The following is a 12,173-nucleotide window of genomic DNA, read 5'->3' on the forward strand; positions in this document are numbered from 1 at the left end:
TTTTATTGAGTCAGTTTACACTTTTTCTTTTATTTTCTGGTATGCATCCCTCAACCTCAAACAGAAAAACTCATTAACAAGGGTGATGCAAATCAGCAGCATAATCATTGGCACTCAGCAGAAATGTCTGTCTGAACTGTACAACAAAAAGCTGATAAATAAAGCGGAATCCATAATTTCAGACAGTACCCACCCCCTGCATTCAGAATTTAAGTTTCTGCCCTCTGGTTCCCGCCTCAGGCAACCATTAGTCAAAACTAACCAATATAAATTCTTTCATACCCTCAGACATTTCACTGCTCAACTCTGTAAAGTACAGGTAGTATCCGCACATCCACCCATGCCTGTTCTTCTGTTCTTGTCATTATCTTAATATTGTAACTCAAGGTTTTCACCTTTTTTCAGTGTTTTAGTATGTGGGAATGTACAGTATGTGTATATTCTCTTATTGTGATGCAATGTTGTTTGCTACTACGGCAAAACCAATTGCCCCTCGGGGACACATAAAGGTCTTGAACTTGAACTTTATTGTTCAGTAAATGTATTAAAGGTGTATTAAAAATGTAAAACGTAAATAGTACAAAAATGGAAACTGAATAAATGAAATATAAATAAACAATTCAACCCTCTGAGACCAGCAGGATCGTGGGCGATTCAGGCTGTAATAGGTTAAGTTTTAGAGCTAAAAATATATATATATATATATATATATATATATATATATATATATATATATATATATACCCTGCCCCAGTTATTCATACACTTGCAGTATATATTTGCACATATGGATAGGTACGAAAACAATTGAGCCAATATAGATCATTAGATACACATTTTTATTAAAAATAGCATAACAGTTATACTACACTCAGCACAGTATGTATTAGGTCTTTGTTAACCACTGGGTTTAATTGAAAAATCCTGTCATTCATGATGGATATGATGCAGTGTGACTACGGGAAACCCTTGACTTGAACGGATTATACTTCTAGTCATATCTGGTAGGCAACTAACAAAAAACTCACTTGTCATTTTATAAACTCCACATTTTAAGAATTTTTAGAAAACATAGTCCATAAAGCAGTTTGTGACAACAGTTTGGTTTTGCTTTATTATTATTAGTTCCTATTGCACACTGAGGAACCTCCTCTTCTTGGCTGTGTGTGTATATGCATGGTGACGCCACTCCACATCCGCGGTACTCTCGTTCTCCAGGGTTCCCAGTTTGATCATATACACTGAACGAGAGAACAGATGAAAATATTTTAGACATCACGAAAGAAAAGTGGTACAGAACAGAGGAATACGACTCAAACTTTTATAGGAAAATGCCCTAAAATAACGATTTCCTGAGAACAGAAATGATTTCTAAATTATTACCGCATCAGTAATATATTTTCAGTTTCATGTCTTGCTGAAGAGACGTTTATTAATACTGATATTTTGACACATTCACAGTTTTCATAAAAGTTAAGCTTTTCTCATAGCTATTTTAGCTGTGCTAGCATCTTCCAGTGTTTTTGCACTGGTCTTTATTTAAAGGAAGAGTGTGACTCTTTGGGTATTAGACCGAGGTGTCTCTAATCAAAATCAAGAGATTTTAATTCTGTGCATTGGTATGCAGGGATAAGTCTGGACTGTGTTTAGCCTGGCTTTAGATAAAGGTTGTGTTCAGAAAAAAAAAATTACCTGGCGAATACTGGAGTTTAAAACATCTGATACTGATATTTTTTTACATGAACACAACACAAAACAAAGACTTTATTAAACTGTATAGGGATCCCTTACATTTGGGCATTTAAATATCAGGCCAAAGATATGCACTGAGTGGGACGTTTTACTAGGGCTGCACGATTATGGCCAAAATGATAATCCAGATTATTTTGATCAATATTGAGATTACGATTATTTATCACAATTATTCATTGATTTTAGGGACAAAATAATTTTTTTTGTACTTCCATATTTAAATAAACAGAGCGCTGCTTTCTCTGTCATGTTGTGCTACATTCCTGCTAATATACAAATCTTTGCATCAAAATATGACTGGTCCTTATTCCTAAGGACTATTAGCCCCTATCCATACTTACATTTCATTTCAAACCTGGGTCCGACTTCTGTCATCTCAATGTTCTTGTGGTCTGTTTTCTTGTAGGTGTGATGTCTGTAATTAAAAAAAACAGCTATTACTCTTAGTACTCTTTACCTCAAATAAGGCATAGTCTGTATGACATTTACATCGAGTCCTTTCACACCGACCTGAAAGAGATGAAGTCCTCTTGGTTGGCGAATGTGATTACACGCCTACTGTCCTCCTTCGGCACAGGAAAAAGATACTTGAGGATATTTGATACCTGTGTGAGCAGAATGAATTAGTTGTGCCCAAGAACAAGTGGTGACAGAGAATCGATGGCGTGTGTACAGTGCACCGTGCATCGCTCACTCACCCTAGTGCCAAGTCGTGAGGTGAAGTTGTGAAAAATGAGGTGGGGGTAGGCCTCAGACATGGTGCCTATGTCTGGAACATCGTGCCTCATTACCACGCTGTACAGGGTGAAATAAGCCGTGGGTCCAAATGGCAAGTGGCACACCACCAGGCCGTCTGGAAATATACAAGCACAACAGAATCAGATACTCTATGGTCAGTGTCTCTGTACTAAACCGTAGTTGACTTTATACTCAGATTACAGGCTGCACTCTGTTTAATAATCACATCAAGTATTGTTTTACAATTGTTCTTTTGCTACTCGGAAAGTGCGCTATTTTAAGTCATGTTGCACGGCGATAGGGATAGGTGACCATTGGATTTTACTGCCATTAAATTAGTGCGAACACAACATGCTAACATTATGTTCACTTTGGTCACCATCTTAAATCAGTGTGTTAGCACCCCATAACTGAGGCTGATGGGAATCGAACAATAATTCATCCTCGGGGGAACATGAATGTCTTCAACCAACCCACCCAGAAAATGTGGACATCAAAATTAAAAAAAAAAAATGTCTTACTATTAGTTGGATTTTTAATATTACATTTAATCAGTTAACTGCTCAATTGGGTTTCCTGTAAATTGTACTTCCAACATTAAGTTCTAAATAGTGTTTCATACTCTACTCCTCAGTGCCAGATATACAATTGTGGTGGGGAAAAAACAGAATCCCATATCTATGTATTTATTTGTTGGCTTAAAAGTCAACTCTAAATGTACGGTTACATCTAAAAAATACGGCTAACAGACGAAAATGGTCACAAGGTCACACGATATGAGTGCGGCACAGCTGATAGACGTCAATCAAACTGTGACTTTGAGATGCCACAGCGATTCAACTTCACAAAAGAAAGCAAAATGTTTTTCCGAAGATTTAATACTTTTGTTTTCCAAGATGGAGCTCTTTCATTACCCTTCACAATTAGTTGAAATCATTTGCAGCTGTAAGCAGCTGTTCCTTTTCCTTGTGCAGTGATTTTTTCAGTAATATTTTATTTTTCCAATTTGAACACACTACATATCCAAAAACCTGCTTAGAATTAACGTGTAGCAAAACGTTGGGAGAGAACTTTAGCTTTGTTAGTGGTTGCTTCATGTGGATCCTGTAGGATGTACAAACACTGCTGGAGAGAGACGACCTGCTCAGAGCCTCAGGGATCAACCCGATGTCACAAATATGAAAAAAGAAAAGATTGAGGTAAACAGGCGTACCTGGCTGTCCTCTGGTTTCATGCACGATGACGAGGTCTGTAACGTTGTTGGCTTTGCAGGCGCTAACCAGTGCATTAATCTCGTGGTTTCCTCTGTTCATGCGCTGAGCTCCAGGGAACATCAGCTTCACCTCCTGTAACAATTCACATATATCACATGATATTCTCCGCTCTCTTTTGTTACCCCCCACTGTCAAATTTGGAATAAAAACAAGTAAGTTCAAGAGGAAGTTATCTTTTCTCTGACATGTAGCTCAGATGTCTCTGTTGTTCAGTAGTTTGCTTTTTTAAATTTTTTTTGTACTATTAATTTTATTATCATTTTCATAGGACTTAGAGGCCAATACTTAGAGGTCAATACATTAATAGATATTAAAAAAAACTATAATAAATGAAAGCAACTCTTTATTTTACAGGTCTGTAATTTATGAATAATGATGTAACTTGTAATTTAGTACTGTTATTGTGTGTTTTTCCCTTTAAAGAACCGCTCCATTTAACCTTAAATAAGCATTATTTTAATATCCATTTAATATTGGAAACTTTTTTATCCATTTCTGTTGAATTGTTTGCTTGCCTCAGACAGATTTCACATTTTAGTGTGTTCAGATGGACTATTGTGCTCTTACAAAAAAAGGCTGTAGTTTATGCTAAGAATAATTTGAACGGAAGTGCATTAATTAAACAGTCTCAATCTTCTCTATGATTAGTTTTTTAAAAAAAAGTTATTTTGAGGAAACTTCTATGAAAATGATTCTTAAATTATTTGGAACTTGCAGACCCATAAAGTGAAGTGTTACAGTATGACCCCGAGGTCCATCTGCTGTCCTAACCGACTGACCTTGGAAAACATTTTGAGTCTGGAGCTGGGATCTCTGGATGTGGTGACCATGACTTTAGGATCTTCAACTCCGGCCCATTTATACTCATCATCCATGTGTGAGCTGACACCTGCCCAGTTAAGACAAAATAAATCAATATAAACAAATACATTAATGACTAAATAAATGAAAACTGATACATTGGTGCAATCAGATAGGATGCTGTTGATAATAATAGAAAACAGTAACACTAGCCTTCTGCCCCTTCATCGTCATATTCCAGTAGTGTCTGGAGCTGCAGAGCATCTTTGCGTACCTCAGTTGGAAGGAGACGGTTATCTGCAGAGGAAAAAAAAACAGCTTGTGTTACACCTGGATTTGTGTTAGGATCATTACCACTGATAAATGGACCCGAGTGATCACGCCATCCTACCTTCAAGTGCGCCCTTCAGCTTCTGTTTCTTCTCCTCAATTGTTCGGAGCCGGTCCTCTTGTGCCTTCCTGTACAGGTACTCTCGTCTCAGTCTCACCTCTCGACGAAGCTGTAACAACATTACACCAAATTACCTCAAGCAAAGACATGCAGGCTCTTCATACATACTCATACTGAGAGGAACATGTGAGCTTTGTTCAGAAACATGCTAGGAACATCAAATACTATGTACTGTAATACTTTGACGTTTGTGTTCATTTGAGATCTTTAACAATAACATTAGATGGTGGGATTGTCTGAAAGTTGAAACGACTCTATATTGATTTTCACCACGGCACCAGGGTTAAATGTTATAAACACCTTAAAAGGTTTCTGAGTCTAACAGAAGGACAAATATAGTTACATGGGTTAACACACATGCACATATACACATGCTTGGAGGTGACCTGACGTGAAGGAGGATGCATGTGTGAGCCCATGTAAATGATATTACTAGATATTTGCGCTCCCCCCCTTTTTATTTTCTATTAACTTATTTGTTGATTTAATTTATTATTACTCTCGTATCATTGTTTTTTTTAATGTGTTTTTTTAACTCTATTCTTTCTTTTTATCATTATTTATTATTTATTTTCTTAATTTTATTTCAATTTTGAATGTTGAAGTTGTTTTCTCTAGTGTACTTAATGAGTTTGTCTATAAGCTCATCTACTTAAAAAAAATGGTTTATAAACTATTGTAATTACGAACTGCATATTGCATATATGAAAACAACCTTGAAAAAAATAAAGTATAAAAAATATATATATACTGTTTTTAAAAAACAAGCTAAACACTTCATATGACACAATTTCCTTAATGATAAGCGACCACTTTTCAAGTTGACACCTATTTTAACTAAGTGCTGGGTGACTTTGACTCAAGTTAATGCCGAATGAAAGTATCATTGATCATCGAGGAGAAGTCTTGATCAGTCATGTTTTACCATATATGAGGCTTTATGAGAATTAGATAATGTAAATAACCAGATTTTTAAATGCAGTTCTGGTTGTCGTCTTTATATCAGACCCACAAGGGATTATTTCCGTATGGAGAGACATATAGCTGGCTGGTAAACTTAGTTACATCACTTATACAAGATAGTAGCGTTATAGACAGGTTGTGGACCAGATAAGTGATGTTTTCATTCATTGAGGACATTAATTATCAGTAACTTACAGCGTTACATCAATAATCAGCTCGGTTGCTAATTAAACATTCATCATACCGAGCTACTAAAACACGTATTGATCATAAATCTGTCTTTTAATCCGTTTTAAACTCACCATGATGTTTTTTTTAGCTAGTATCCAGTTAGCAAGAAAGCACTCACATGGAGATACAGGAGGAGGACGTGAGTACAAGAGCGTCCCTCATTGGCTGACGGGAGGAGCCAATGAGAGCGCTCGATACTGACTAGCAAGCTTTTCAAAATAAAAGCCCGAGTTTCGAAGAAAATCTGGCTTTGGTGATGATGAGTGTTGAGCAGTTCTGGCCTCAGACTGGCACCAAAATCCCTCGAGGAGGAAAAAAAGGCACATTTCCAACAAGATGTGTGACGATAAGACAATTTTTTGGAACAAGTAATTGAACCAGTTCTTTATGAATGAATGAATGAAAGACTTTATTTGGAACATCAAAATTAATAAAAACAGATACAAAATAATAACAAACAAAACAAGAGTAATAGTGTCCGAAAAGGAGTAGGTAGAAGCGAAACTTATATTTCCCTACCCCTTACTCACTTCTCCTCTAATAACTCATCATAGAATGATAATAATATAATATAATATAATATAATATAATATAATATAATATATAAACTTTCCCAAGTTTATTTACAACCCACATACTGTATCCATCCGGAGTTAAAAAGTAGATATACGTAAACCAACCCTTACCACAACCCTAATCAAAACTCTTCCTCAACCATATACCTCCCAAAAATACTGTATATTTTTAGTATAGCTTTTTAAAGTGATTTATATTTGTGCTCCGCTTCAACCCATCACCTAACCCATTCCACAAATCCACCACAGACTGAAATACACATACTCTTCTTTGTTGTACGAACACAACTTTACGTGATACTGCTTTATTTAGGCTATTATATCTTTTTTTACTGATGTTTTTTGTTATTGCATGCACAACCCCCTTTGTTGCTGTAACACTGCACATTTCCCCACTGTGTGACTACTAATAAATAATCATCTTATAAGGTAATATGATGCAATCATCACCACCTGAGCATGAGGAAAGGAAACAATTTCTATATATAATCTGTGTGGGCAGGCATTTCCTGAAGCTCTGTCACCTTAAAAAAGCAGCTTCTCTTCCTCTTTACCAGTTCCAACTATGCATCTCTTGATTTGGATATTACTTTTGGCTGTAGGTATGTATAGACCTTCACCTTGATAGAGAACTTTAATTCAGATTCTTAAGAAACTTGATTTATAGATTATTTTGTGCTGCTTTATTTAGCCAAGTACCACTGGCTGAAATTAATTTTAAATGCTGTGCAACTGCATGAAATCCATAGCAAAACGTACCAATATTATAATATATATTATTAATATTTGGAGTATCAGAAGAGTTAAGATTGAAGTATCCACTAGACATGAGTTTTCCTCTTAGTCCATTTTAAATCACACATTCGTCTAGACATTTAAAGCATCACGTATCAGCTGCCACCATGTACTTGATGTAGGTTACAGGTTATCCACTTTAATAAGATAATTGCATAAAGTAGTAGGCCTTTTCAAACAGTCAGATAAATCAGTATGGAGAAAAAGGGAAAAACTGACAATTGTGAAGGTGATGCAATTTCTTTGGCTCCTCCAAGGTTTGGCTTCTTTTTTTTGTTTTTAGAATATTTTATGTTCAAATTTTTTAGTTAACCAAATATACAAAACAAACAAACTCACACAAACATGGCTCAAAATTCCCTCCCTATTCCATCCACAAACAAACTGAAAAAGAACCATACTCAAGAGGAGTAGGTTAGTTAACTATCAATTAAATTAAAAAGGATAAAAAAAATAAAAATAAATTAAATACACAAATAAAGAAATCAGAAATAACAAGATGCAGTGTTCTGACTTATTCAGATGACTAATGATGTATCAAGTCTAATTTTGTTATATCAAATCCGATATAGGTAGGTTTGGCTTCTTTTGTATTGTATTGGTAGGAGATTATACCGTTACTAACTATTTTATTTACCACTACTGTGTGCAGGTGGCTGTGAGGCAGTGTATTGGCAGAAGCTGACATGTCCCTATGAACTAAAGCATGAGAGCCAGCTGAGGGTTTGGTGCAGGCAGAGCTCCACCGACTGCTGCAGCGGCCTCACCTTCAACCACAGTGGCCACTCACTGGATGGAGGCAACCTGAAGGTGACCCAGCAGGGCTCGGCCTCCTTCACTGTGGCGGTGCTGCAGCCCAGCCGTGGAGAGGGAGTGTACTGGTGTGGTGTGCTGAGCAGAAATAACACCATCATCAAGCTGGCTGAAGGCTACATTCACAGCTGTAAGTAGAGCTAGATAGCAGCTATCTATCCATCTATCTATCGATCGATCGATCTATCTATCTATCTATCTATCTATCTATCTATCTATCTACCTATCTATCTACCTATCTATCTATCTATCTATCTATCTATCCATCTATCCATCTATCTATCTATCTTTAAATCTGCAACAATCACTTTTTTTTTTTATATGAACATTGTATCAAATGACTAATATGAAAGGTGTTGCTCGTATTGATAGTTTTCTGGCCCTCAACTATGCTCTCATCAACCTAATTTCCAGCCACAGAAGCTCTGATGAACTCACTGCTCTTCTTGCTCAGCAGCAAACAGCCGTTAGAGACCAGCTGGTGAACATAGTGGAGCATTTAGCAGCTAAAGAGACAGATATTTCCCTCAGGAGTTGGTGGAGACCAAACACAGAGCTAAAAGGACAGTGAATATTGGACTTAGATTTGTGAGGTGGTCAGAGACACACTTCCATATGAATTATAATGCTGCTCTGTGTCTGCTGGATGATTTCTTTAACACGTTCACCAGAACATCTAAGGTGGTAATTTGTCAATACTGTGTTTTTAGTTTGTTCTTCTTCCCCCGAATGGGAAAAAAACAAACCTTTAATTTCATTTTTATATTTTCAGGCAGAAAAACAAGTTTTGAAATCCTGACTTGACGTTATTCATGCATTTCATTCTGGAATAGGAATATTACATCATTACTTATTTCAATCAATTCATGTTGTTGTAATTAATCAAGAGTAAGTACAGCTGCATTACAGTTTTTCTCAGTTGCTGTGGTATATTTCTCGAATACTCCTTACCATTTGCAAAACACAAAGTGCATTTCCCGAAACAATTCATACAGACGGCGCCACACAGTGGATTACCCGCCTAAAACCCATAACCTGCTCAAAAATCCTTAGTTTATCTTTCAAAAGTAATAGTCAAAATGCTATGTTGTCAATATAACGGGGTACTCCATCAGTATTTTCAGATTTTGATGACCATGATGGAAAATGCACAAGGCTGCTCTTTTTCTGTACAGCATAGCTATATCAGTTTCAACAGTACAAAGTTGCACATTACCAGTGGTGAAGTGGACAGGTATACGCAGGTATACGCACCTCTGTTTCTGGCGGTTCACAGTATATCCACCTATCAGCCAAAAAGCCATTGGAATATATAGGAGAGTATACCCACCTAGAAGTCCACCCGCCTCACCAACGACCACTACACCACCGCACTTTACTGTATGTGGGAGATTGATTACAAGAGATTGGACAGGATTCACATTTAAGCCTTTACTCGTGCTGTAATTTGTTGATAGACCACGTCATTGCGTCACAAAATACGAAATTAGAAATGGAAACATCTGAGCTATTTTAGAGAACTGGTTGATCATTGGTTGATCTAACGCTTCACACATTCCCCTTCATTAGTGATAGTCAAGATTCACCTGAGAGCAATTCATCAATTCAGATCACATTTACAAAACTAATCAGTACCGTGCAGTTGTATGTCTCCACCAACCAGTCAAGTTAGAGTTTACATCCATGTCTGTTTAAAATGTCATCACTTTATCATTTTATCCTGTGTATCCATTTGTGTGAATTTGTCATAATTAGCACATGAGCTCTTGCCAAAAATGTGTTTTGTGAAGTCACAGTGACCTTTGACCTCCAAAATTGAATCAGTTCATCCTTGAATCCAAGTGGACATTTGTGCCAAATTTGAAGAAATTCCCTCCAGGTTATATTCTAATGAGCCTGCATGTGACATAGGAAGGGGAACCAAATGTGATTGGCTTGTTGAAACACATGTTTTCTGATCTAGACAGCCCACAAAAAAACTGACTGGGTTGTCTTATTTCAGTTTGTGAGTTGGTAGGCACTCCAGATACCCAGATGTACTGTATGTGCGCAAGCACTGAAAAGGTGAGTTTTTCATGACATGTCCCTTTTAATTTAAACTACCCAAATCACATTTTCGTTTCTTTTCCATCCCCCCTGCAGTGTCCAGTGCGAGATTCGCTCGCTGGATTCTGCTGCCTGTGCTGCCCATGGTGACCATATTCACCAACCTTTACGCCAGAAGTAAGTCATTCTGCTGTTCGACCAAAAAAAACTAGAATTACCGCCTCACGGTTGTATGAATCTGCCAAGCAAGTTGCAGTTTACATCCACGTCTGTCCAAAATGTCATAGCTTCATCATTTTATCCTGTCAGACATTTGTGTGAAATTGTCATAATTAGCATATGAATTCTTGAGTTATTGCCAAAAACAGGTCACAGTGACCTTTGACCTCCAAAATGTAATGATTTTATCCTTGAATCCAAGTGGATCCAAGACATTCCCTCAAGGTGTTCCTGAGATATCATGCTCATAAGACGGACGGAGGAGAAAATACAGGCTTTGAAGTGCTAAACTGACATGATTGATCTTTAATGCAGATTATAGTAAATTCACATAAGGAAGACGGTAACTAAACTCTCAAATCTCTCTTTCACAGAAATAACAAAACACATTCCTAAAGGTAAAACACGCCCATTTTTCATGCAACAAAAAAATGTAGAGTTTAAAAATAGAATTAATAAATAGAATTCCAACATCATGGATTGCTTGAGTGCAACTGGCTTAACATCTTCTGTCTTTTCTTTCTTTAGAAGGACAGAGGAGCGTTATGACGACATCACTGTGAGCTGGATGATCACAGGTTCTGGCTTCATTTCAGCACCATTAAGAGACTTGATGTCACAGCCCAGAATCATCCAAATCGTGGTGTTTTTCAAATTGTTTTCAAGGGTGAAACAATTGTTTAAAGACACAAGAAATGTTCTTTATGAAGAAATAAGTTTGCATTTATTGGACAAACCAAACATAGGCAAACTCACACAGTGTAAAGATGGAACATGTCATGGGGTGAAAAATAAATGAAGGGGTTCATTCCAAAATGTCACATGTCCATTTGGAAAAAAAATACCTGAAAGACAACATTTCCAAAGTGCATATCCATTCTCATCATTATTACTCCGGACAGCAGAATTTTACAGGAATTTTCCCTACTGGATCTTTCCTGTCTAGATAATTTAATAGGATTTCAGTGACATTGTTTCCACACGGTGTATGCATCATTTTTGGAACAAAGCTCTTCAAATATATGGATTTATCTATATATTTTATACATTCTTTTCTTGCTGTACATTTAAGTCTCATGCTTTGCTTGAAACTGTGCTTTCAGCATTTATCCTCAATCACATGACAAAAGACAAAAACAAAAAAAAAAGAGCACACAGTATTCAGGATCAATGCTGCATAGTTTCAACTTTGGAATATCAAACATAATTTCTTTGTAAACCAACAAGAGTGTAACCGTATATATGTACTGGAGATGGAAACTGTATGAAATCTGTCTAAAAATACACATCATTTCTCTTAGATGCAAGAATGCTTCACTTATTTGAAACATTTTAGTGATTTATGGAAGATACTGTACTGTACGTAGTTCATATCACCACGTACGTGTCCTTAAAAGTAGTGGGAGTAAACCATTGGAGAAATGTATTACAGGTTAGGAGATATGAACAACCGTAATCCATAAAAAAGCTGCATGTGTTTTACCGTTGAGGACAGTTTCAGCACAAATCGCGCAA

The 12,173-nt window shown here is 36.7% G+C and overlaps 2 protein-coding genes across 3 annotated transcripts; one reads left to right on the plus strand and one right to left on the minus strand.

The window, feature by feature from the left end:
* Positions 1-818: 818 nt before the first annotated feature.
* On the minus strand, positions 819-6,442 carry imp4 (IMP U3 small nucleolar ribonucleoprotein 4). The gene is made up of 9 exons (XM_074637557.1): positions 6,282-6,442; positions 4,957-5,065; positions 4,779-4,862; positions 4,544-4,653; positions 3,704-3,836; positions 2,451-2,605; positions 2,263-2,357; positions 2,094-2,167; positions 819-1,241 (listed from the first exon to the last, which is right to left on the minus strand). Exons 1-9 carry the CDS (start codon positions 6,282-6,284, stop codon positions 1,129-1,131), a joined length of 876 nt encoding a protein of 291 aa, XP_074493658.1. The 5' UTR covers positions 6,285-6,442; the 3' UTR covers positions 819-1,128.
* Positions 6,443-7,250: 808 nt separating this feature from the next.
* On the plus strand, positions 7,251-11,347 carry LOC141768979 (uncharacterized). Of its 2 annotated transcripts, XM_074637563.1 has the most exons (5): positions 7,251-7,387; positions 8,233-8,523; positions 10,536-10,616; positions 11,033-11,056; positions 11,188-11,347. In XM_074637563.1, exons 1-5 carry the CDS (start codon positions 7,351-7,353, stop codon positions 11,205-11,207), a joined length of 453 nt encoding a protein of 150 aa, XP_074493664.1. In that variant the 5' UTR covers positions 7,251-7,350; the 3' UTR covers positions 11,208-11,347. The 2 variants fall into 2 exon arrangements, with proteins under 2 accessions (XP_074493664.1, XP_074493663.1); XM_074637562.1 differs by lacking the exon at positions 11,188-11,347 and having other exon boundaries at positions 11,033-11,158.
* Positions 11,348-12,173: the final 826 nt, after the last annotated feature.

The sequence above is a fragment of the Sebastes fasciatus genome, chromosome 6 (genome assembly GCF_043250625.1).
Source record: "Sebastes fasciatus isolate fSebFas1 chromosome 6, fSebFas1.pri, whole genome shotgun sequence".
Taxonomy (NCBI): domain Eukaryota; kingdom Metazoa; phylum Chordata; class Actinopteri; order Perciformes; family Sebastidae; genus Sebastes; species Sebastes fasciatus.